The sequence below is a fragment of the Atractosteus spatula genome, chromosome 2, assembly GCF_055471065.1.
Source record: "Atractosteus spatula isolate fAtrSpa1 chromosome 2, fAtrSpa1.hap1, whole genome shotgun sequence".
In the NCBI taxonomy this organism is placed as follows: Eukaryota; Metazoa; Chordata; class Actinopteri; order Semionotiformes; family Lepisosteidae; genus Atractosteus; species Atractosteus spatula.
This window is the reverse complement of record NC_142707.1, coordinates 9,034,073-9,056,752: the sequence shown is the minus strand read 5'-3', so window position 1 is coordinate 9,056,752 and position 22,680 is coordinate 9,034,073. Positions and strand designations below refer to the sequence as shown.

At 43.1% G+C, this 22,680-nt stretch overlaps 2 protein-coding genes across 2 annotated transcripts; one reads left to right on the top strand and one right to left on the bottom strand.

Moving 5' to 3' along the window:
* Nucleotides 1-4,686: 4,686 nt before the first annotated feature.
* Nucleotides 4,687-11,342, bottom strand: LOC148839163 (histone H2A.V). The gene is made up of 5 exons (XM_088934811.1): nucleotides 11,195-11,342; nucleotides 8,033-8,110; nucleotides 6,868-6,981; nucleotides 5,372-5,501; nucleotides 4,687-5,106 (listed from the first exon to the last, which is right to left on the bottom strand). Exons 1-5 carry the CDS (start codon nucleotides 11,195-11,197, stop codon nucleotides 5,045-5,047), a joined length of 387 nt encoding a protein of 128 aa, XP_088790937.1. The 5' UTR covers nucleotides 11,198-11,342; the 3' UTR covers nucleotides 4,687-5,044.
* Nucleotides 11,343-12,242: 900 nt separating this feature from the next.
* On the top strand, nucleotides 12,243-20,739 carry LOC148839162 (transcriptional regulator protein Pur-beta). The gene has a single exon (XM_088929521.1). It carries the CDS (start codon nucleotides 12,313-12,315, stop codon nucleotides 13,225-13,227), a length of 915 nt encoding a protein of 304 aa, XP_088785647.1. The 5' UTR covers nucleotides 12,243-12,312; the 3' UTR covers nucleotides 13,228-20,739.
* Nucleotides 20,740-22,680: the final 1,941 nt, after the last annotated feature.

Sequence of the window (22,680 nt, the reverse complement as noted above, 5' to 3'; positions counted from 1 at the left end):
TGCGCGCCAGTCAGCCCTGACTTCAGGCAACAGCTGATACCGGGTGGTGAAGAGGGGGCTCGCCAATCCATTCAAATGCAGTGAATAACATGGGGCTTAACTCTGGTGACGAGAACCTGGGATTGTCGTTAGGGCTGGATGTGGTGGGTTTTGTGTTTTTTTTTCTGCGTGTATTGGAGTTGCGGAAAATCTCACGTTACAATTGCAGTCCTCACTGGAAAAGAGGTCGTAACATTTTCATCTTCCCCTTTTAACTCTCACCACAATAATCATAAAGTTTAAAAATGCATCTAAATGCATTTTTTGGGAAAATAATATGTGTTTTGTTTATATGCCACATTGGGTTTATTTTTAAGTCTAATGAATTTCTTGGTTGGTCCTAAAACAACGTATAATAAGTAGTATATAAGTAGTTCAAAGTAGGTAGCTGCGTCAGCATGCGTAGGCTGCAAAGGAACAAGCCACAGGTTTATTCCATGCTGAAAAGAGAAGAGAGAAAACACAACGTTTCAGCTGTGGAGCCTTCTTCAGGTGTGGTGACGCCTTTTTACAGTATAGTGTCCCCATCACTATACTGGGTCACAGGAGCCACGCAGACCACAGGGTGAGCGCCCCCTACTGGTCCCACTAACACCCTTCCAACCTCAGCTTTCCCAAGAGGTCTTCCATCCAGGCACTGATCAGGCTTACAACAACCTCACTTCTCATTAATGAAACACTTTAATACCAAGTCAATACAAAAAAATAAGAATGTAATGTATACAGCGCCTTGCACAATTCTAGGGTGTATCTGGGTCTTCCACTTCTTAATGATCATCTTCACTACGATCAAAGAGATATTATGAGTCTTTGGAATGTTTTTATACTCTTCTTCTGATCTATACCTTTCTCTGCAACTTTATGCCTGATTAGGTTTGAAAGCTCCTTGGTCTTCATGGTTTAAATTGACTGACGGAGGCGCTTTACAGAGACAGGTGTTTTTATTCTGAAATCACAAAAATATTTTTGAACACTGAAGACACAATCATTTTGCTTTGATACGACCTATTTAGTTTTTCTTGCTCTCTGCGTTGAAGGTGTGGAGCAGATTGTGTATTTAACAAATATTGATTCCTACTTCAAAGTATCATCATGCAAGCTTTAATGCAACAAAATGTGGAAACTGTGCAAGGATTAAAATACTTTTGCAAAGCATTGTATATAAAACAGTAAACTACTATGTGCTCATTCATACTTAAAATTACATATCTAAAATATAATCAGTGTGTCACACACACTTGAATTAATTTAAATTATGATTATGAAATAAATATCCTAGTTGTGTAGAATTGTTATAATTAATCATACAGTACATTAGTACCGCAAAGGTTTATATGGAATACAGTACATTAGAACAGTTTCTCGCTAAAAGCAATTCTTTACAATTCCTCGTCAGAGAACTATCTCATAGCGCCCCCTGCTGTTACTTTTTAACATTTAAAAAATATTAGACTTTATTTTCATTAAAAAAATTGATTTGTTTTTAGGTTGTAATTGTTTTAAGATTGTTAATCTTAATTCTTCATTAAAACTTCGATTCAAAGTGTGCTATAAAATTTTAAAAATAATGCTTTCATTGGTGTCTATATGTGTATGATTTACAGTATATGTATACGTGGTAAGTCACATTTCTTTGGGTAAAAAACGAGTATTTTTAAAAGCATGTATAAATAAAATTGTATTATTTCATGTGATAAGACTTACATTCTACCATCAACGTGTGAAAAACATTTTTGTATCGCTTGGTTACACAAGTCTTGAACTAGTCTCAATTACCGTCCATATCGAGAAGTCATCCTCTCCAGCACGACTACATATTTCGCCTTTTGCTTATTTTGCAACTAGAGGCGCCCCTATTCAAGACAATTAAACATTCTGGTTTTTAAATGGGAAACACAATCGGCCACAGACAGGTTTACAGGGACGTCACGTCACGAAAATGCAAAATACCAAGCATAACGCAGAGGACGCAAATGCAGATATAGAGCAAGTAAAACGATGTCAGTGTGTACTGTATTGCAGAAGACATGGTCTGATTTTAACTAAGCTGTAGTTACCAATCCCAGCGTTGGCTTTGGATGTAATTCGGCCGCTTCCCTTTTTAATACGAGCTCCTTGCGTGCACCAGATGACCTTTTTCAGTTTCAGTAAAGAGAAAGGGAAGTTCTTTTCAAAGCAAACAGTTCATGCAGACTTCACATTTCCTCAGGAAATGGCCATTCAGGATTCTTAGACCAGTTTGGAAATCGTGCCTTGTACAGTGCCAATCAAACACATGGAAAGCATCGTAGCAATACATAAGCTTACAGTGAGCAGGGCAGTACCCAGCATCAGCTTACAGAGAGCAAGAGCCACTTCTTCACCCAAAGGGATGCAGGAGTGTGGAACAAGGCAGCCAGCCGTGTGAAGCTGTTCCCCCTTCTTCTTCAAGAAACAGCTGGATAAGAGGCTTGGATCAATTAACAACTATCTAGAAAATGGTCTAATCTTTGGTCTGTAACGAGTTCAGAGATGCTTATTTTGGATAAAGTGAAACTGGGGTGACTTTGAGGTAATTTGGGGGGGGGCTAGCAGAAGTTTGAAGTAATTGGTAGTGGGCTAGCAGAATTACTGCAGCACATTTATATACTCCATGCAGTGTGGACTGCAAATCTTCTTCACATAAATGAGACTATTATTTCAAACCTCTGCAAAACACAACTGACCTGAAATGTTTCCAGTTACAGTTGTGACACGTACTGATATAAAAAAACTTTAAAAAATCAATGAACTGGTATTTTTTTCCTGTAAAAACTGCATATCTTTGAATGGTACTTTGTCACTTTAACACTTTCTAAAAACACCCTAATATGCTGAGACAAGGGTGCTATAAAATGGGGTTCACGTCAAAACAGGGAAAGCCACTCAAAACCAGATAAAAATAGTGGAGTATTGAAATGGCAAAACGGAATTACGCACAGCAGCTCTGTGTGAACAGTTAAAACCTATGTCAACTTCCACAGAATATTATACCATCATAGATAGATGCATACAATGTGGTGCTGATTATAAGAGAAAATATTTGTGATTGAACACAGGACTAGGGCATTGCAGTAGTTGGTATTCACAGTACTCACAGTATTGGAGACCTGGGGTTCAATCTGTGTGAAAATTTGTATGTTCTCCCCGTGTTTGCATAGGTTTCCTACCACAGTCCAGACATACTCGTAGATTTAATTGGCTTCTTGTGTGTCTGTCTGCCTTGTGATGGAGTGGCAACCCGTCCAGGGTGTATCCTGCCTTGTACCTGTTATTTGCTTATAGGCTGCAGCTCCTCTGCAACAATTAATTGGCTGAAGCACGTAGAAAACAGATGGTGGGTGAATACAGGACTATCAACATGTGGACCTTCCAATCCACTCTAGCACTTTGTAAAAAGCATTGCAAGTGCTATTCTGATGCAGCAAATGATTAATAAAGATCAATAAAGGATTTTGGTGTAGTAAATCTATGAACCTAAGTGGACAGAACAGGTTACAAGCTTATCTCTGAGCTAAAGCTAATTTTTTAAAAAAGCAATTATGCTAGTACACCCTAAGGCTTAGCATTAACAGCCACAATCCCAGCTTTAACTTGTTAATGCAACACATTTCATTCTCGCTCCTTCTGAAGAGAGGCACAGATGGGGTAACATTTGCTTCTCAGCAAGACAAGACACCCAAGAGGTGTTTACAAAATCAGGTTTGCTTCAAGGTGAGATATCAATATATGAAGTTAAACCTTATTAAAACTATACAGCGATAAACTGAATCTTCAAAACAAACAATGATAACTGGATGTGTGAAACCATTAGAAAAAACACAGCGTTTAGGATGTTCAATACTGTTCAGGTCACCCGCACAAGTCTCTGTTCAGTCATTCAATGTTTTTTACTGATCATACAAACCAGCTCTCTCTTAGCAGAGTGTGTCTGTAGAGGTTCAAGATAAAGAATGCATTACCAGATGAGACTCTGCTGCTCCTTAATTACTGGCTCTGAATGTTACCAGAGAACCATTTCCAGCTCTCCGTTATCAGAAATCGTGAGAGCCGTATCAACTCATAGCTCATGGCAAGTCCATTATAATGTCAGACACTTATTTTTCATGCCTAGTATGTTATGAGCTCGGTTATTCCCAAATTGAATGGGAGAACTTCACATAAAAAATACTTGCGTGTTGTTTAACTGTTAAACATTTTCAATGCAAAGGTACTACCTTTTGTAACAAAATCTAACTTTTTCTTCAAGCACAAAACCCAACATATATACTTTGCATTACATGCCAAAATGAGCTTATTAACAGAGTTAATATTCAGCAATTGTCTTTAATGTTTAGAAAATGATCCACTGTACATTGATAGGCATTATTCTGGTAAACTAGAACCACATTTAATACAACCCCTACAACCCAGAACCCTACCTAAAGAATATTAGTCACTGAGAAAGTTCCACGCGTGACCATTCTTGTTCTTGATTTCACATAAAAGGGAAGAGCACTAATTAAGCAGGATGACTCTGATGGCACCCTGCTAATTTAAAAATTAGAGAATTATACAAACTAACAATTTAATTTTTTTTTCTAGTTAAAAGGTCACCCTTCTGTATCAAATAAATAAACACACAACACATTTTTCTTTTGTAAAAAATGGTTTAACAATTCCATTTTTTTGTATAAAACACTGTTGACCCTTAGCCAATCATCAAATTTTATGCCACAACATGACAAGGTACATTTTGTTTCTTCTGTCCGTCAAACAAAAATCTAAAAGAAAGGTACAAACATTTTATATATTTTTTTGCAGTTTTCTTTGTTTTGTATTATTACAACGCAAAACTCTAACAATTTGTTTCTTTCCAAGTTTAACTACGTTAAAAAAAAACACCAACAAAAAAAACGAAAACAAACTCCCAGTCTGTCCTTCAGCTGCATCTGTCCCTGATACAGAACAGCAGGAGGGACACGTTGACTCCACTCTGCTCTGCTCTTTATGCGGTCTTCTGCTGGCCCTTCTTCCCAATGAGGGACTTGTGGATGTGGGGAATGACACCTGAAGAGGGAAAAAGACTGTTAAGTAAGCACCGGGAGAGGTCAAGTCTAACAGTAAGTGAAAAGGTGTCTCTGACCCTGGTACTGGGGAGTTCTGAAGTGTTATAGTGCAACCGAAATCGCCCTTGGTTAACTGTACCAATTACAGGCTTTGCTAGGATCTACACCGGTTCTGGACCTAAACCTCAAGAACTGTGGCTTTGGAGGACCGTGGCCTGGGACTACCTGACACACAGGTGCTGCTATGGCTAAGCACTCTGACTCACCTCCTCCAGCAATGGTGGCTTTGATAAGCGAGTCCAGCTCCTCGTCCCCACGGATGGCAAGCTGCAAGTGACGGGGAGTGATACGCTTCACCTTCAAGTCTTTGGAGGCGTTTCCTGCCAACTCCAAAACCTGTAACAAACGCACCTTTTTAAAGCCCCTTTCTACTACAGTGTGCTGTACATTCAAAGTAGCACATTTATTGCCGTCTCCAGTGCCATCGTATGATTTGCAACTAACTTTAAAACCTCTGAGATCAACTGAACATCAAAGTCGGTCTCCTAAGCATCCCAGAACAAAATGTCCAAAGAAATCTCCCCATGTTGTTAAAAGCATGCTTTAGAGTTAAGATTGCAAAGGGCGGAAAATAAGGTCCACATACTCAGAAACATGAACTCACTTTATTACTCATAATAAATGCATTAACTTACAGACAATGGTCTTTTTTTAATTGAATAAAATACAAGACAAAGCTACTAGCTATTGTCTTACAACTAAACACCACAATGCCTGGAAAGGCTATAAACATTAAATTCACAAAGTTGACATCAAGCTAGAGTCTTTGCCAATAAACACAAACTGAACAGACCAGCTTTACAAGTCTTCTTAGCCAAGAAACTTCCATAGAAGCTGCAACTCCTTAAGTATGCACTAGCGACCATTTACGCGCTGGCTGGATCGGCTGAAAGACGACATGCGCCTCGCAAAAGTCACCTGCCGAGATGCCACAGACCGTACGAAGTGGAAAAATTGGTGCAAACAAGCAGACCCCACATAAGTGGGGAAAATGCGAAGAAGAAGAAGAAGAGCACATTAGATTTTACAAGAAAAATGATGCAGTCTATCCTTTCCTTAGTATGTCTCTTTTAGATGCATTTTGGAAAACGAATGAGAAATGAATTCTAGTTAATTACATAACTCTTTTACATAACATTGCAAATATTATTTTTAAAACAAGCTGATTTATGCTACAGATGTTATAATGCTGCAGCTAAATCCTTTATCCAGATTTCCTAGCTCCATGCAGACAGTGGGGACAAGAGCAGGAGCAATATGAGTTTATAAAGCTGCGATAGGTATAGAAAGAAAGGCCCAGGACTGTGGAGTTTGTTTCAACTAAAATAAGAAAAACAAATTAAAAACAGGCTCGGGGAAAGATCAGAAGCAGATCTGCCTTTGTTCTATGTCAGTCCAGTAAAACTCTCATGGGAAGTTATTTATATACACAAAATGCATACAATGCCATTGCCCATATCGTTGAAATACAAAAGCAGCAGGACAGAAAAGCCAATAGAATTCCACACAATGTGTTATAGTAACTGTTATATTAGTAAAGAAATATCTGATCAAGAAATCTCACCAAGACTCTCGATATCAATCTATTACTGAAAATCAAACATCAAAGCTTGTCCCAGATTCAGCACAACAGACAACCCCAGTGTTGTGGCACGGAAAGGAAAATGTCTTGCAAGTATGGGTCAGTGAACAGGAGTCTCACCTCAGCAGTGAGGTATTCGAGGATGGCAGCGCTGTACACAGCTGCCGTAGCCCCGACACGCCCGTGGCTTGTAGTGCGAGTCTTCAAGTGTCTGTGGATACGGCCAACTGGGAACTGAGAGAAGATACAGAAAATAAAGCTAAGTTGACTCTCAAGGCAGGAAATGCAGGTTTTAACTCCGAATGTGATCAGCAGACCATTTTTTCCATAATGCAAAAGCTTCCTAATATTCTACATAACATAAGCCACATTCTCCCCCACATTTCAGGGTGGAGCATATATTAGAATACAAGTAAAAACAAATTCAGAAGTTGATCTGGTTGTTGACATTTTTACCAGAGTACTGAACAGCATTTAACTGTCTGTCCCTACTGTAATGGTTCACCGTTTTGCTTGGTTCCAGTGTGTTGTTGTGACAGAGTGGGAAAATAAACTAAACAACATGGGAACCATAGGGCTGAAAGGCAGTGTAGAGTGGATTCATGATAAAAGTTTAAAGCTCTCAAGTCAAAGTGTCCCATGCCTGAACAATGCGTTCCACAAGGAGGAATGGGTTTTATCATTATGGTTTTGGAGATTGCATTTGGGTTAGCTTTAGAGCCCCTTCCCCCAATTTCTTCCAGACACGAGGGAGTTGACTGTATAACTTGTATTTGGTCTTTCACTTAATTTCCACTTCAATTCAGAAAGATAACTTATGATTTGTAAAGTTCTGTTTCCATATTCCACAGTCAATTTCTGGTTGTGATGTGTTCAGGTGAGTAGAGAGTAGAGCAGTTTATTGCCCCATATGTACATGTACATTGGAATCCTTATGCGTTTTTCTCTCAGGACATGCATAGTACTGAAGGTACACCACACAACGTAGACAGTACATATTAAAGCAGTACGTAATAGTGATAGTATGTACAGTCAAGAAATAACCAGAACAATAACAATAAATGTGTGGTAGTCCCAAGTCAAAATTGCATAGTGCAGAGGTGCAGTGAGTTCTGGTGAATACAGCAAGCACAGGGAAAAAAAAAAGATACTGAAATACATTTATCCCCAGCCAAACAATTTTCCAGCTGTATTCACCAAAAAGGACCTTGTTTAATATTAGCAACAACTTTATTCCTTCCTTGCGAAACAGGACGAGCGATGGATAACAGCTGGATGGGGTTACCTGCAGACCAGCCCTCTGTGAGCGAGACACTGCTTTAGCCTTGGCTTTGCCACTGTCCTTGCCAGCTTTACCTCCTGCCTGGGAGAGGAGAGTCACGAGTTAACACAAGAACCAGAAACACAGCTCAAACACGTGCAAACAATTCAAAACAATTTAAACAGAACACAAAACACTCGCATAAGCAACCCATCTGATCTGTATAAATTATGATTTGGTGTAACTAATTTAATCATTGTCATCCATTACAAATCTGGCTGTGACAGATTCTTGCAACAGAACAAAATAACAGCTGAACATGCTGAGCTGGGCCAATCAAAAAGTTATGCTGTAGAAAAAAATGACATTTAAAAAAAGCAAGTACACTACTCCTTATCTGATCTGAAAGACAGAACATGGTGAAAACCTAATTAGATCAACAGTGCATTACTTCCATTGATTATGTTGTATTCCTATAACACATATCAGTTTTAAATTAGGTCTAAACATTCTTGTTTGCTCACAATTATGAGCAGGTTTCCTGTCCAGTCATAGTGTGCTCTTGAAGCAACTTGCCACCAGAAACCAGCTCAAGGATCTTCAAATCAAATCAGAATGGGCCTTATTAAGGGGAAGGAACAAAAAAAACTAAGTACATCTACAAAGCTCCTTAAATGTCATCACGAGTTGTCTTAGATATAGCTGATAAAATGCTAGAGGGAAAAGCACTAAAAGAAAATCACATTTAGTTTGCAATTCAGTTACAATTTAACTGAAAGTCTAACTGAAAGTCAGTCCAGGTCACAAATGTCATATCTAAAAATCACCAAAACTAATTAAACCAGAAGATCTGAATAAAAAAAAAACAAGAGCATTTAAAATCTAGATCTAATTTAGCATTTTTTAACAAAATACAGAAAATGGCACCTCTATAATTCAGGAGTACTAGATTTAACACAATAAAACTTTAAAACATTCTTCAATTTTACATCAGAGTCCTTTATGCATTAACTGAACTATATTTATCAACAGTTGTGTAAAATGTGTTACTTTCACCACTAAAAACATCTAAATCCATAAAAAGAGAATCCTTAAAATTTACACCTGGTTTTAGTATTGCAATTATTCTTATATGAAGGGAATTTTCTAAAACCTTAAGCTGTATCAACACTACATTGTCAATTTCAAAAACACATACAAACTCGGAAACTAGACAATCAATACTGAGTGGCAGCAGGACATTTTTAAGGGTTGCAACTCATTTGAACAAATATTCTATGTATAATTTAGTTCAACTGATGAAAGTACACAGAGGACAGCAACGCTAAATATTCTGCATTAAAATATTACTTTTTTTGTGTTTACCTCAGGATGCAAAACGTACTTAAACACGGGGATTTAAAAAATTATTTTCTCACACTACTTACAAGCCCGTGGAAAGTTCAGTCCAGGCCATATCTGACTCTCCTATGCAGACTGTATGACTAAACTCATTAAATGCACCAATCTATAGATCAGACACATTAAACAGCTTAAAATGCATGATGTTTACACCATCGCTAACAAAATGACCAATTTCAAATCACATACACTACAATTATTTAAATCCGCAGCGTCAAAAACAAAAACTGAAGCGAAGTAGCTTTCATTAAAGAACGACAGTCTTCAAGGAACGGAGGCCAAGTTCAAAAGCCCTTCTCTCTTCTTGAATAAAGCAGGGCGCCTACTCGTTGGGTTTATTACAGATCACGTCTCCGTTATGAATGGATGCACAGATAAACCGCCGATTGTAAATATGTACTTTACAAACAGGACCGTCTGACCTATGAGAAAGTCTTTCTGAATATGTTCGTAAATATGTAATTTGATTCCCTTCCAAATCCTGTAGCAAGCGCGCACTTCCTACAAAACTCTCACTGTACAGTTGCAAATACTGTACAGCGCTGTAGACCGTCTAAGCAGACGCTGTTTGTACTGGAGCTCCCTAGCTCGAGTCCTCGTTACAAGTAGGGTACCCCAAACACTCTGGAGAAGATTACAGGCTAAACGTGCTTTTACCTGATAAAACGTACCCAGAGAACACAGAGCACCAGGTACCGTGTTTACCGAACACGTGTGCAAAGGCTTCTGGTTTACTTACTGAACTGCATTTGAATACCGCGCCATTCAATGTTTGGAATTCAGTCATTTCGCAGAGCAACTTCACCCACTCGAAAACGGAGGTCTGACGAAAACGTCTTAGTGCACACTTAACAGCTCGCTGCCTGCTCGACGACTTAAACGTTGATATTTAGTTTACCAGTCTCCGGGAAAAAAAATACTATACTCTGACAGATTCGATTAAAGAGAGCACACACGCCTAATAATGCCGAATAATTCTAAATGCATCCATCTCAGAAAATGATGTGCAGTGCGGCACTTGCCAAAAATAGAGAGGTAATCCCGAGGTGAGACACCTCTTATCTGCAGTGTTTTCATTCAGTAACTTACACTTTTGATTTCAGTTTACATTTACAATGGATAAAGAAAGTTCGATCGGCGGTGGCGTAGCCAGACTACGTCTCCAAAAAACGGCTGTATTATTCGACTTTGATTCTTTATTGACCAGTTCTGTTCCATTATAAGATCTCCTTTTATTAACTTATTTTTTGCTTCATCTCTTCAAGCCATTTCCATACTCTCGCACTCGCATACACTCCAATCAGGACTTTTCCCGCCAACACATACTACTAACATTTGGAAAAAAAACCCTAAATGAAATAATATTTTCGAATCACGACGCAAAGGGACCTCACCCCATCTCCTTAAATAGATTTAAAGTATCAATACAAAACGAAACACATTTAAACATTTTTCGCGGCACATAAAACACTAAGGAAAATTGATACTTTTTCGGCGAAACCATAATCATTTATAATTAAGAAATTAAAGGAAATGCACATGTAACAAGTCCAACGAAAAAAGTCTTATTGCCCCCCCCCAAAACTCAGATATCCGAAATTCACATAACCTCATAATGTACACTAATTGCTTACAGTATCAACATTGTGAGCCCCGTAAAATAAATATCCAAAGCCTCTATAATAAAATCAAACCAAAAAAAACACCCCAGCTCTCCCAACACTATCCGGATAACCTAACCACGTCGGCATTAATAAGAAGTGAATAATTAATTCGTCTAATTACCATTTTCGCTGTTTATTTATTATTTTTATTGAAATTCCTGACAGGAATCGAAGAGGTCGGAGACGATTTTCCGCTCGAGACAGAGAGAAACAATAAACCCCTCCGCGAGCTAGTGCGCGAGGGCCCTCGCGAGCAAAGCGATGAGCCAATCGCCGCACTCGATGTTAGTTTGAAATATTTCTCCAGCCAATAGCAAGGCGTATTGTAAACGGTCTGCCCTTCCCCCACCTCAATACCAGCATCAACGGCCTTTTTCCCCCTTTTTGCGCACGGACCTACAAAGTGGGCGGGTGTGACGAGCGTTAAAAACAATCCAATCCCACATCGGTATTAAAAAGAGTGACAGATTAATCGCCCTATCAAATCAAGCCACCTAAATGAGAAGGAGAAAAAAAACATTGAAAGTTTACAGAAAGCTTGTTTTTTCTTTCTTGTGCACGTATTACGTGTTAACTTGGAAGACAGATACACACTGGCAGTGATAATTGGTACATACGCTGGTAAGAAACTACAGCTCAAGACAACTCCATGTTGGCTCAGAGAGTAGGATCTATCACGCAACAATATGCTTTCCAAACATGAGCCAAAATGGCGCCTTTTTCATTCCATCTTTTCCTGGGCCGAACTTTGTGAACTGGAAGGAATGTCATCAAATTCATTATCAGATATTGATTGAAAAGCCAGTGAGGCTATAAGGTGTCCTGCTTAAGACTAACTGACGCAGCCCCTGTTCTATACAAGGACAGTCGTAGGGCAGAATTTCCGACAGGAAAACCAAGCGGCAGCCAATCGAAAAAAAAAAGAAATGACGATAAGGGGGTAATGTAGGAGCCAGGGACCGGGACCAATCGAAACCGAGACAAAGGTGAAGTGCTAATGGTGGATTGATAGAATTGACCAATGACGACGATGGAGGCGGGAGAAATAGAAGTGTACGACGGCAGGAAGTGACCAATCGTAGGGTGACCTCAAATGATTGGCAGGATGGCGACCAATCGAAGCCGGAAAGAGCTCGTCTGAGGGGCGGGAGTTGGTAGCGTCCATGACGGAGGTGTGTAGGGTGGTGAAGGGAGGGGGGAAGAAACGCAGGAGGGAGAAGCTGGCTGCTGGTGGTGAAGATGGCGGATGGAGACAGTGGGAGCGAGCGCGGTGGCAGCAGCGGTGGCGGAGGGGGAGCCGGCAGCGGGTTCCAGCACTTCCAGCGGGAGCAGGAGACCCAAGAGCTGGCCTCCAAGCGCCTGGACATCCAGAACAAGCGCTTCTACCTGGACGTGAAGCAAAACGCGAAGGGCAGATTCATCAAGATCGCCGAGGTCGGAGCCGGGGGCTCCAAGAGCCGCCTGACCCTTTCCATGTCAGTGGCCGCGGAGTTCCGCGACTACCTGGGGGATTTCATTGAGCACTACGCCCAGCTGGGGCCCAGCAGCCCGGAGCAGATCGCGCAGTCCTCGGGCGGCGAGGACGGCGGGCCCCGCCGCGCCTTGAAGAGCGAGTTCCTGGTGCGGGAGAACCGCAAATACTACCTCGACCTCAAGGAGAACCAGCGGGGGAGGTTCCTACGGATCCGGCAGACCGTCAACCGCGGCCCTGGGTTCGGGGTAGGCGGCGGAGGCGGCCCCGGGGGCAGCATTCAGGCCGGGCAGACCATCGCCCTCCCGGCTCAGGGCTTGATCGAGTTCCGAGACGCCCTGGCCAAACTGATCGATGACTACGGCGGGGACGATGAAGAGCTGGCCGGCGGCGGAGGGGCCGGGGGCTACGGCGAGCTGCCCGAGGGGACGTCCATCATGGTGGACTCCAAGAGGTTTTTTTTCGACGTCGGGTCCAACAAATACGGGGTGTTCCTGCGGGTGAGCGAGGTGAAGCCCAGCTACAGGAACTCCATTACTGTCCCCTACAAAGCGTGGAGTAAGTTCGGGGGCGCCTTTTGCCGCTACGCCGAGGAGATGAAAGAAATCCAGGAGAAGCAGCGGGATAAGATGTACGAGAGAAGGGCAGACGAGTCGGAAGGCGAGGACGTAGATGACGACTGATGTAGATGATTTAAAAAGAGGAGGAAAAAAAAAGGCAGCGAGAAGCATAGTACCATGACGCAAAACGCAAAAATAATACATAAGAAAGAATATTACGTGCATGACGAATCGAACATTAATACTAAAAACAAATATCGTGGAGTTAAGTACATTTGACTGAGAAATATTGTCGTGTAAAAGAAAAAAAAAAGCTTATTCAAAAGTTTTATTGGGATTCGCCGGATGGGGGAGAAAAAAGTTTTCGAGAGTAAAATGAGACGTTCTCGTTTTGGGGGTAGTATTTGGGTATCTTTTTTTTTTGTCACAAGCGCAAAGAAAAACGCCCTTTCTCTCTTGTAAACCAGCAACTCGGTTTTCACAGCCTGCTTGCGAGACAGCGGGTCTATTAAACCTTTTTTTTTTCTTTGGAAATCTTTTTAAAAAAAGATAAAATAATGACGGAATTCACCTGGACCCGCACACGTTAACGCTATAACGTTTTAAATATGTAGCTATACATGTTAGTTAACAGCAACAAAACAGACCAGCATCCATCGTATTACTGTTTTTACACGGTCTTGTCTGGTTGTAGGCAGGGTTTTTAATATTTTTATAAAATCCATATATGAGGAGTCCGTAGGGACTTCGCAGTCCGCCAGAATCAGTGACAGTTTGTGGACTTTAAAATGAAACGTCAAATTTGGGGGAAGCGGGCTTTTAAACACGACGGGAGATGAGGCGAAGTTTTAGGAACCTGTTACTGTGAATCAATCATTCTCTGTCGACGGTGCACCTGTAAAGATATAGCGCCTTGATCAAACTGGAATAAGACGCCAGGCTGCGGCTATGGGGGGGGGGGGGATAAGGCGTCTCTTTTGTACAATTCCATTAAAACTTAGTTTTCCAGCTTTGACCGTCCAAATCAGGTATCCAGTTCACGGGAGGGCGCTAAACATGTATCAGCTTTCTTTTTTAGGAAAGGTGTGTGTGTATATATGTATAGCTATACGTTTCCCGTGTGGTTTCTCCCAGGATGTTGTTGTGAACGGGGAGACAGTCCCTGCAGGAATATCTAACGCGGTCCTAATGGGACGACCTGCTGCGTGTCACCCAGGTGGGGGCTGCACGTCCTTCGGGGATGCAAAGCGCTGTAGAAGTGCAGGAGTCGTCCGGTCGAGGCGTGCGTAGATCAAGCCGCACAGAGCGGCGCGCTGCGTGGCGTGTTTACTGGTGCGTGTGAGGGGGGGCTTGTGGCGAGTCGTCTTAGGCTGCAGTTGTGAAAGAATTACCGAGGCGAGAGAGCGCGGAGTCGCCTGGCCCTGCAGTCCAAGATATCTCCTCGAGTTGCTGACACACGGAGAGCGGCTTACTGTTTTATTCCTGGAGTTCAGGACAGCGGCGTCTTATCGGGGTGGGGGGATGCCGCGCTAGTTTTTGTTCTGAAGGGATGCACCTGTCAACACGGCGACCTGACATCGACAACCAGCTTTGGAGCTGAAATCGCGGGGCCACGATCAGTCGTTCTTTTACTTCAAGAAGTGTGAGGAGGAGGAGGAGGAGGAGAGAAAAAAAACGTTTCCACGTCTGAACACCAAGGAGTGTTTTTGTGTTTTGGGGGCAGCAATGCATGGATGGATGGTTTAAAAAAAAAAAAAACTATATGGAAAGAAGGTTATACTTAAAAAAAAAAAATCTTTGAACAAACCAGCAGAGAAGAAAATATTTTTTAACTAAATGGGGGGAAAAAAATATATGAATTACAGAATTATAAGGCTTGCAAAACAGGTTTATTTCACGCTGGGATGCTGAAGATTCGTCCAGGAGTATTTAAGTTTTATTTTAGTTTTTTTTTGTTGTTGTTTCCAAGAAAGAATGGAAGAGTTTAACCTTATTAGAGAAGTACTGACTGTGTACTTCAGAGATCAGATCACTTGTCCCTGCCCTCCCTTTCCCTATGAATACAAACCTGTTCTTTTTATGTGATTGTCAATATTACTCCCTGGCTTGGAAGTGAGTAGTTCACTATTCATTCCAAAGTTTTCTGTATTAAGTTAGCACAAGCTTTAACAGGAGGGCATATATAAATGTCTCCAGTGGTCCTTAAGTATTTTAAATTGTGCATGCCTGTTCCAGTTTGGAGCTGCCTTGTGTTAATTTATTGCATATTATAATTACTGTATGTTGGTATTAATCAGTTCTAGACCTTTTTTTAGTTTTATTTTGTAAAAAAAAAATAACATGACGACAATAAGAGCTAAGAAAGTTTACCACGCAACATCCAGCAGTTGTGATGTCCTTAGTTTTGTTTCCCAGTTTCAGTGGAGATAGCCCTTCCAGGAGCTGCTTTGGTAGACTGCGTTAAGGTGAATCAGTTAACGAATGGATTTCTGACACAGATTAGCACAGGGGTCCCTGTCCTGGCACCGGGCGCACACCCGCGCACACCTGCCAGTTTCCACTGTGCCCGAATCCAGAACCCCACGAACCACCTGCTTGACTAAAACCTTCGCCAGTGGCGTTTCCCACCCGAAAAGGTCAGCGATTTTGAAGTGACTCCAGTACAGCAGGTGTAAAAGGCTGCCTCTGGCTCTTTAGGACCTGACAGGATGGATTCGGATTAAGTGCATGTCTGTCAAGGGTTCGATAATTTCCATCCGTGCCCAGGTGGAACCAAAGCCCGCAGGTGTGTGGGTCCCCAGTACCGGGACAGGGAACCCCTGGATTAGAGTGTTTAGTGTTAATTTCTTTGCCACGTGTCATCAGTTGCACTTTAAAAAAAAAAAAGAACAACCTTCTTTAGCTCACTGTAAACAGTACATTTTTAGCTTGATGTGAACTTTGTTTTTAATTTTAGTTTTACTCTTCTCCACAGCAAAGAATTTGTCCTAAAACCGTATGGGAGCAATAGTGTCCTTTTTTAATTATATATATGAGTTAACTACATCCTTATTCCTGTACTGTGTTATGTGATATGGCAGCTGTTTCCAGTCATGTGTGTTCTGCTGTAATATTCTATCTAGTTCCTTTTAATAATAAATGAATAAAAATTCTTTGCTGAGGAAAATGAGCGTAAAGGTTTTCAACAAACTTTGGACACGGGAGAAGTGGCAAAGGGTTTGTAAGAGTAAGAAAGGGTATGAAACTAGTCCCATGTTGGCTCTAGGGGTTAGGTGCTGCTTTACAGTTAGCACAGGAGCACGTTGGAGCCAACATGGCTGACAGCGGAGACTGCAGTTTCACGCCTTTTCCTTGCCGCTCGGTGAATAAACTGTAATGTACAACCAGCAAACCCTCTGTTTTTTAAGAATCTGCGAACGAGGCAGCTGTGGCAATAATGCTGCGAGCTGACTTTGCTGTATATTGCTGTAGGTTTTAATGTGCAACCAATTCAAGTATAGAGAGGCAGTTATTCCTCGTGTTACAGTGTTTGAGGATTCAGCTGTGCTCATCACTCCTGTGAGCTGTGGGATACGTCTGGGAGCTGACTAGTAAACCGATACCCTCCTGACAATTGACGAGACAGAGTGGAGGCCTAGCACCGAACAGCCCTCACTCAGTGTTAAGTGATCGCTAGTCTAGAATTGTTTTAACGTTTAAGGAGCTTTTCTCTCCTGTGCAGTTTGAACTAGGGGAGGTTATTGAACGCTTTAGGGCTCTTCGGAATTGGAGTGTGGGGCGTCAAAGGGCTTTGGAAGCCATGCCATTCCAATTGTCTGTTCCTGTGCTTGCTACAGGTTTTAGGCAAATGGTGATCATGTGTTTCACAGCACATCAGTGACACTGTTTCAGGAGCATCAGACCAGTAGGTTTGCCCATCAGTCCTTCGAATAGCAAGGAAAATGCTCTGCCGGTATAAGTGGTGATGAGCTTTGCGCTACCAGTTCACCCAAGGGGATCTGAGTTTTAGCAGCTGTCCTGCATTATAAGCTCTGAAACAAGCATAGGAGTAGCCTCTGCAGCCGGTTTGAAATCACATGAAACATTTCTTTTGGCAAAATTATTTTACACTTTTTTTTTTATAAGGAACTGTTTTTTCAGTGCACCCAATATGCTGCGTTATGACTGTGGGAGTGTGTTTTCATGCCAACCAGAGCAAGGCAAGTGAGGTGTGGGGAGAGAGCAGTAGGTTCCCGTTTGCTTATGTCTTGATGCGTTAAGGCCTTCTAGGATGTGACTCATTCCGCAGATTAGCTGCGATTACAGGCAGACCATTTCTGATATTTTTATTTAATAAAAAAAGCAGTCTTGGGATTGTGATTAACACTTTCTTGGAAGCGATAGGCCATTCTGATGGTGCCACTAAAGCGGAGAGGGAATTTCTGTATCTCCTGTATTTAACTCGTATTCATGAGAAAGGCTCGTACGTGCTGCCTCTGGAATATGTGCAGGGACTAGTTAGAGGGCGGGATGTGAGCTACGTAAGTGTGAGTGCAAGTGTCTGCGATAGCTTTGCTTTTGAGTGTGTGGGGTATCCCAAAGAAGACAAAACCAGCCAGAAACAGTTGATCTTTTAGGAGGTGAGGTTGTAGCGAATGTTATGCAAAAAGGCTTATGGTTCATTCGAGGGCTGCAGTGAACAAACAGTGGTGGGAAAGCCAGTGGACAGAATCTGGAAATGATCATGCTGAATTTGAAAGAATGAAACTTTCCTTTCACTGTGTCTGGCCAACGTTCTGTCCTCTCGCTTCATAAAATCGCCAGATGACAAGGTAGAACCCTTTGTGGAGGCTATCATATAGGCTGATGTATGTGGCTGGAGCATTGGAACCACTTCACCGTAAAGTTCCGTTAAGCACCTAAGACGAATCCATGCCAGCTCTTTATTTAACTCAATTGAATTTAAGTTGAACTAAGTTTGTTGAAAATGATCCGAAAGATTTAGAATTGTGCTTCTTTGCTTCAGCGCACTGGCAAAAGTTGTAATAGTCCGCATGCTTTGTGATGCACTATTTGTGTGTGCAAAGGAGAGGGCCATGGATTACCTGCAGATAAGGTGGGATATGTATGTGCAAGTGAGTAAGAAAGTCCGCACATCTAGGCTGCTTGTTCTTGAATTGATCAGCACTGCTTGCTGGGAGCTGGAGACATGTGCTTTGCATTGGCAGCTGGGTCTCCCCAGTCATGTGCGTCTCTCTCTGATGGATCGGGGGGTCTTCTCCTGCCTGTGTGGCTGAAATGGGATGTTTCATAGGGTGGGGGAGAGACGGGTGTCTTGAGGGCTATTTCTCATTCCGTGGCGCTCCTGTGTCTGAGAGGGTGTGTGTCGGTGTGCTTTGGTGCTGGAATCCGGAGGCAGCTGCTGTGTGCCTGGGTTGACAGCTGTGACAGTGACCTCCTGCACGGCTGTTGCGGTTCTGTCAGTGCCGGTCACAAGGGGGGCAGCGGGCGGGGGGGGTTGCTTTGTGTTACACTAGGGCTCCTGCTGAAAGTCTGGGATCAGAGGATCTGCTGCTCTCTCCATGGGCCGTTAGCAGGGAATTTGTTGAGCATCACGTTCAGTTGTGCTGTTTGCAGTTTGTGAGTAGAGAATTTGCATATTATGATTTTATAGCAATAATAGTGGTGGATTCTTTTGCAGAGTGAAAAGGAAGGTTAATCACCGTCGGGCAGCTTGAAATGTTAGCCAGTGGGTAATTGGGTTGGAAATAGCTGTAAAAGAAACAGGATTCATTGCCACTTTTCTTTTGTTAGGAATAGCATTGGATCTTCGAAGGAACCCTGGCTTTGGGAAATTGCTGTTTTACATCCGTCCCTGACCTGTCTGTAATCTCCTGTGGTTGCCCAGGGGTTGGGTGGCACAGCTATGCAGTGGAGCTATAGCCATTCCAGTAGGCTTGTTACATACTTTTCTCATTGTCGCATTCAAAGCTGCTGTTTTTCTTAAAAGTGAAAGTTACGACAGGTACTTGCCCTTTGGTCTTGCACAGTGTTGAAGCGATCGACAGGAAAAAAAAAACACCCTTTCACTTCAAAAAACAATTTGTGTGAATGCATATCTTTTCAAAAGAGCAATCGTGAGCTTCGCCCCATCTCGATCGCAAGCAGACCGGTGCCTGTCCAGCAGTGGGAATGAGAGCTGAGGATCTGGAGGTTTCCGTGCGCTACCTCAACGCAGCTGTCTCAGAGGCAGAGTTTCATCAGGGTCGAACATTGTCACCTAGTGTCTTAAAATGAGCCTACTGCCCAAGCTATACAGTAACTGCATCTCAGTGCAGCGCGTCATGTGGGCATGGTGTTCATGCCTTGGCTGTATGCTGCATCTCAGTGGCCACCTGAGTGGAAGAGCACCGGAGCTTGAGTTCGCCGATGGAGTGGAGGTGGCTGAGCAGTTTCCAAGCTAGCTCTCAAAGAGTGCCGAGTGTGTTAGAGGGTGGAGTGCGGTAACGCTGGTATCCAGAGCCGAAATCTTGAATTATTTAAAGCCCTTTCCGTGACGGACTGTCTGCATTGTGCAAGGTTCTCCCATCAGGAGATTCGGAGAGGGGGCAGCCTGGAGGGCTGGGGTGGGTGCTGTTTCTGGAATGAATGCAAGAGGATAATCATTGGGGCCCAAAAGCATCCTGTTTTTTTTTTTTTAGTTCTGTGCTGCCTCTTGTGTCGTTCCAGGCTTGGAACGACTAGGTTATTGCCTCTTCCCAGGAGGACAAAATCTGGGGTGTTGGGAGGAACGAACAACTGTACAAAGAAAAATGCCAGCACCCAAAAGCACTTGAATGATTCTTGGTCATAGGGATAGCCCCCTGTTGCAGAAATACCGTACCTGCCAGTCCTGTGCTTCTGCACGGCTTTGTTACAGCTGGCTTTTTAACTTAATTAAGTTTCTAAAGAAGGAGCTGCACTGGGCTGGATCTCGACCAGTTGCCCTTTCATCCTGGCAGCCTGCTGAAGGTGCACACAATCTGTCAGTGTCTCCCCTGCTCGGAAAAGAACATCCTCCCAGATAAAGTGGTGGAAAAAGCTTTTGTTAAAATCCCAATGAAATTCCTCCTGTTTTCCTTCCAGCTGGGAAGTTCCCAATGAGAGCTGTGTGCCCTGAAAGCCGATCTTGAATAGCATAAAAGGCGATCTAAACAGTATCAAAATATTTGCAAAAACCGCTGATGGTTGTGGCGGCACTTTGTAAACTGCACAACCTGGAGGGCAGTGTTTTAGTGTTATTTCAAAGAAGTACATTTTGGGAAAAAAAGCACATTAAAAGTATTGAGGTTAACTTGGAAGAGCTCGGTCCCGGTGGAGTACATGAGAGGTTGAGTTCTTATGGTCCTTCCGGGCCAATCCCAGTCTCCCCAGCTCACAGGACCGCGGGCACTACACCGTGGTTGGCAGGACAGCGAGGTGGGCGCTGGGCACGGGCCTCAGACTTACCACTAGCCAGCTAGCCCCCTGGAGCAGACCACAAGTCCTGCTAGTTGGCGATCCTTTTACTAGCAACATTTTTGCAAATGGAGTTTTACAGTCTATATTTAGAAATGTAATGTATGTTTTTATCAAATAAAGAAACCTATAATTAATGAAAGCATAATACTATTCACACTGGCTATGTCCTCTTTCTTTACTTGGTGTTAAAAAAGCAATGTGTCACTGAAGACTGATGAACAGTTTTTTAATCTGCTGCACTTCAAACAGATGCATGTGAACACTTGAGGCAGATGTGTGTTTGAATACAAATACATCCTAGAACAGAAAGTTTGTAATGGGCAGTACTGGAGGGGAAGGGTGAGACTTCAGCATGAAGCTGATAAATATCTGCAGTAGCACCCAGATCTCCTGAGGCTGCTACCCAATCCGATTTTATTTTTAAAGTTGCTTCTTCATTCCCTCAAAGCAATTTTAAATGCTGTGCCATGTGCACTAGTACCAACAAGAGCAGGTATTGTAAGTGGCATCCTGATTTACGAACGTTTTAATTTTGCATGGCTGCAGGAAGAAGCAATTTCTTCTTCCGGGGATACTTCTATTCCAGGTTGATCTTTTGCAATTTGGAGTCTTAAACTGTGGCACACTGTCCTTCTAGGACCAATCTGGTTTTAAATAAAGGCCCTCTTTCTGTTCTTGGTGTTTATTGCCTTGGATAAAGGGGTTAAGCTGAGAGAGTTGTAGGGACGCACCCCCATGTTTCTCTGGCCCCAGTGTCGCTGTGCTGGTGAACAGTGATTCACTGCTCCCCCTCCCCCACTGGAGCTTCGTCGTCGGAGAGTGAGCCTCCCACTTGCCCAGTGGGCAATACTGCAGCGAGCTGGAAAGGTGACAGCTCAAGGGCACCTAATACCACTCTGGGCCACCATCCAGATAAATCTGGGATTATTTTATCTGCGTTGGCCATCCTGCTGTGAAAGTTATCGTACATAGAGTCCAGGGCCCCTGTGACGAGGATCTGCGCAGGTGTCAGTGACGGGGATCCTGCAGTTTGGTCATGAAGCATGAGGGTCACATGTCTGCACTCCAACAGATGTCGCTGCAGTGCTTTTCTAGATGATCGATGGAAAATGAGGAACCTTCTTCAATCAGTGGAGACTCTAGAGCGTGCTGCTCCCTTTAGAGCTCAAAAGTGGGTAAGCAAGTTAAAGCTATTATCTCTAAACTCCCCCCCCCGGTTTCTAATTTTCTGTGCTCAGATGCGTGTGTGAAAAGGAAGAAGAGTGTAGACGTCTCGCGTTCGTCACCCATGTTAATGGTTTAAATTAAGTTTTTGATCAAGCACCAGTGCTGCCGAAACGCCATTGCAGAACCCAGCCGTGCCTGGTCTGTCATACAACCAGCACTCTCTCCAAGTCAGTTCACTTCCTCCCTAACTCTCGGAGGTGAGCTGAAACTGGAGTCCCGTGCTCATCCCTGTTCGCCTTAATGAATCATTCATGTGTTTGGCTGGTCCTTTTATCCAAAGTGACTCATCATTGCACCCCTTTATACAGCTGAATAGGGCAATTCGGGTGAAGGACCTCACTCAAGGGGACAATATCAGTCACTTGCCTAGGATCTGGACCCACAGCCCTCCGGTTACGTGTCCTGACCCCTAACCTTGTACACAAGCATTAGCCTGGAGCTTCACCTCCTGCACGGCACGAGAAAGCCCATAGGACCCTCAGAGTGCCACAGGGGACCTTCACACACGTCTCTTGGGGATAGGGCCTTTTGCAGAGCTTTCTCTTTAATAATCTGTCGTTCCTGAGCAGCTCATTGGCTGGTCTTTGAATCTACGTAGCGAAAACAAAATCACATTTCTCTCCCCGTCTCTCTCTTCTGGCCAGCTCGCGTGGCCTCGGGGAAGTTCACTTCTCCGAAGTGCTTTCCCACATGTTTGCTTTGCCCGAACAGAGCAGCAGAGCGGTTGCTCTGGGGGGATTCAAGCTCCCAGACAATCTGAACTGTTCTCCCAGGGGCTCAGACCGCTCGGCCCCGAGTCTCTGCGGTGCCTCTCTCGGTCACCACGCTGCAGGGCTGAGGTCACCAGCACAGGTCCTGGAGGAGTCCCGT

What these genes read in the sequence shown, in the direction of transcription:
- LOC148839163 (XM_088934811.1), bottom strand. An exon ending in CACAGAGGGCTGGTCTGCAG is followed by an intron (nt 6,982 to 8,032) that starts GTAACCCCATCC and finishes ATCTTCTCTCAG; the next exon opens with TTCCCAGTTGGCCGTATCCA. An exon ending in TCGAATACCTCACTGCTGAG is followed by an intron (nt 5,502 to 6,867) that starts GTGAGACTCCTG and finishes CGTTTGTTACAG; the next exon opens with GTTTTGGAGTTGGCAGGAAA.
- LOC148839162 (XM_088929521.1), top strand. Translation starts at nt 12,313, where the DNA reads ATGGCGGATGGAGACAGTGGGAGCGAGCGCGGTGGCAGCAGCGGTGGC.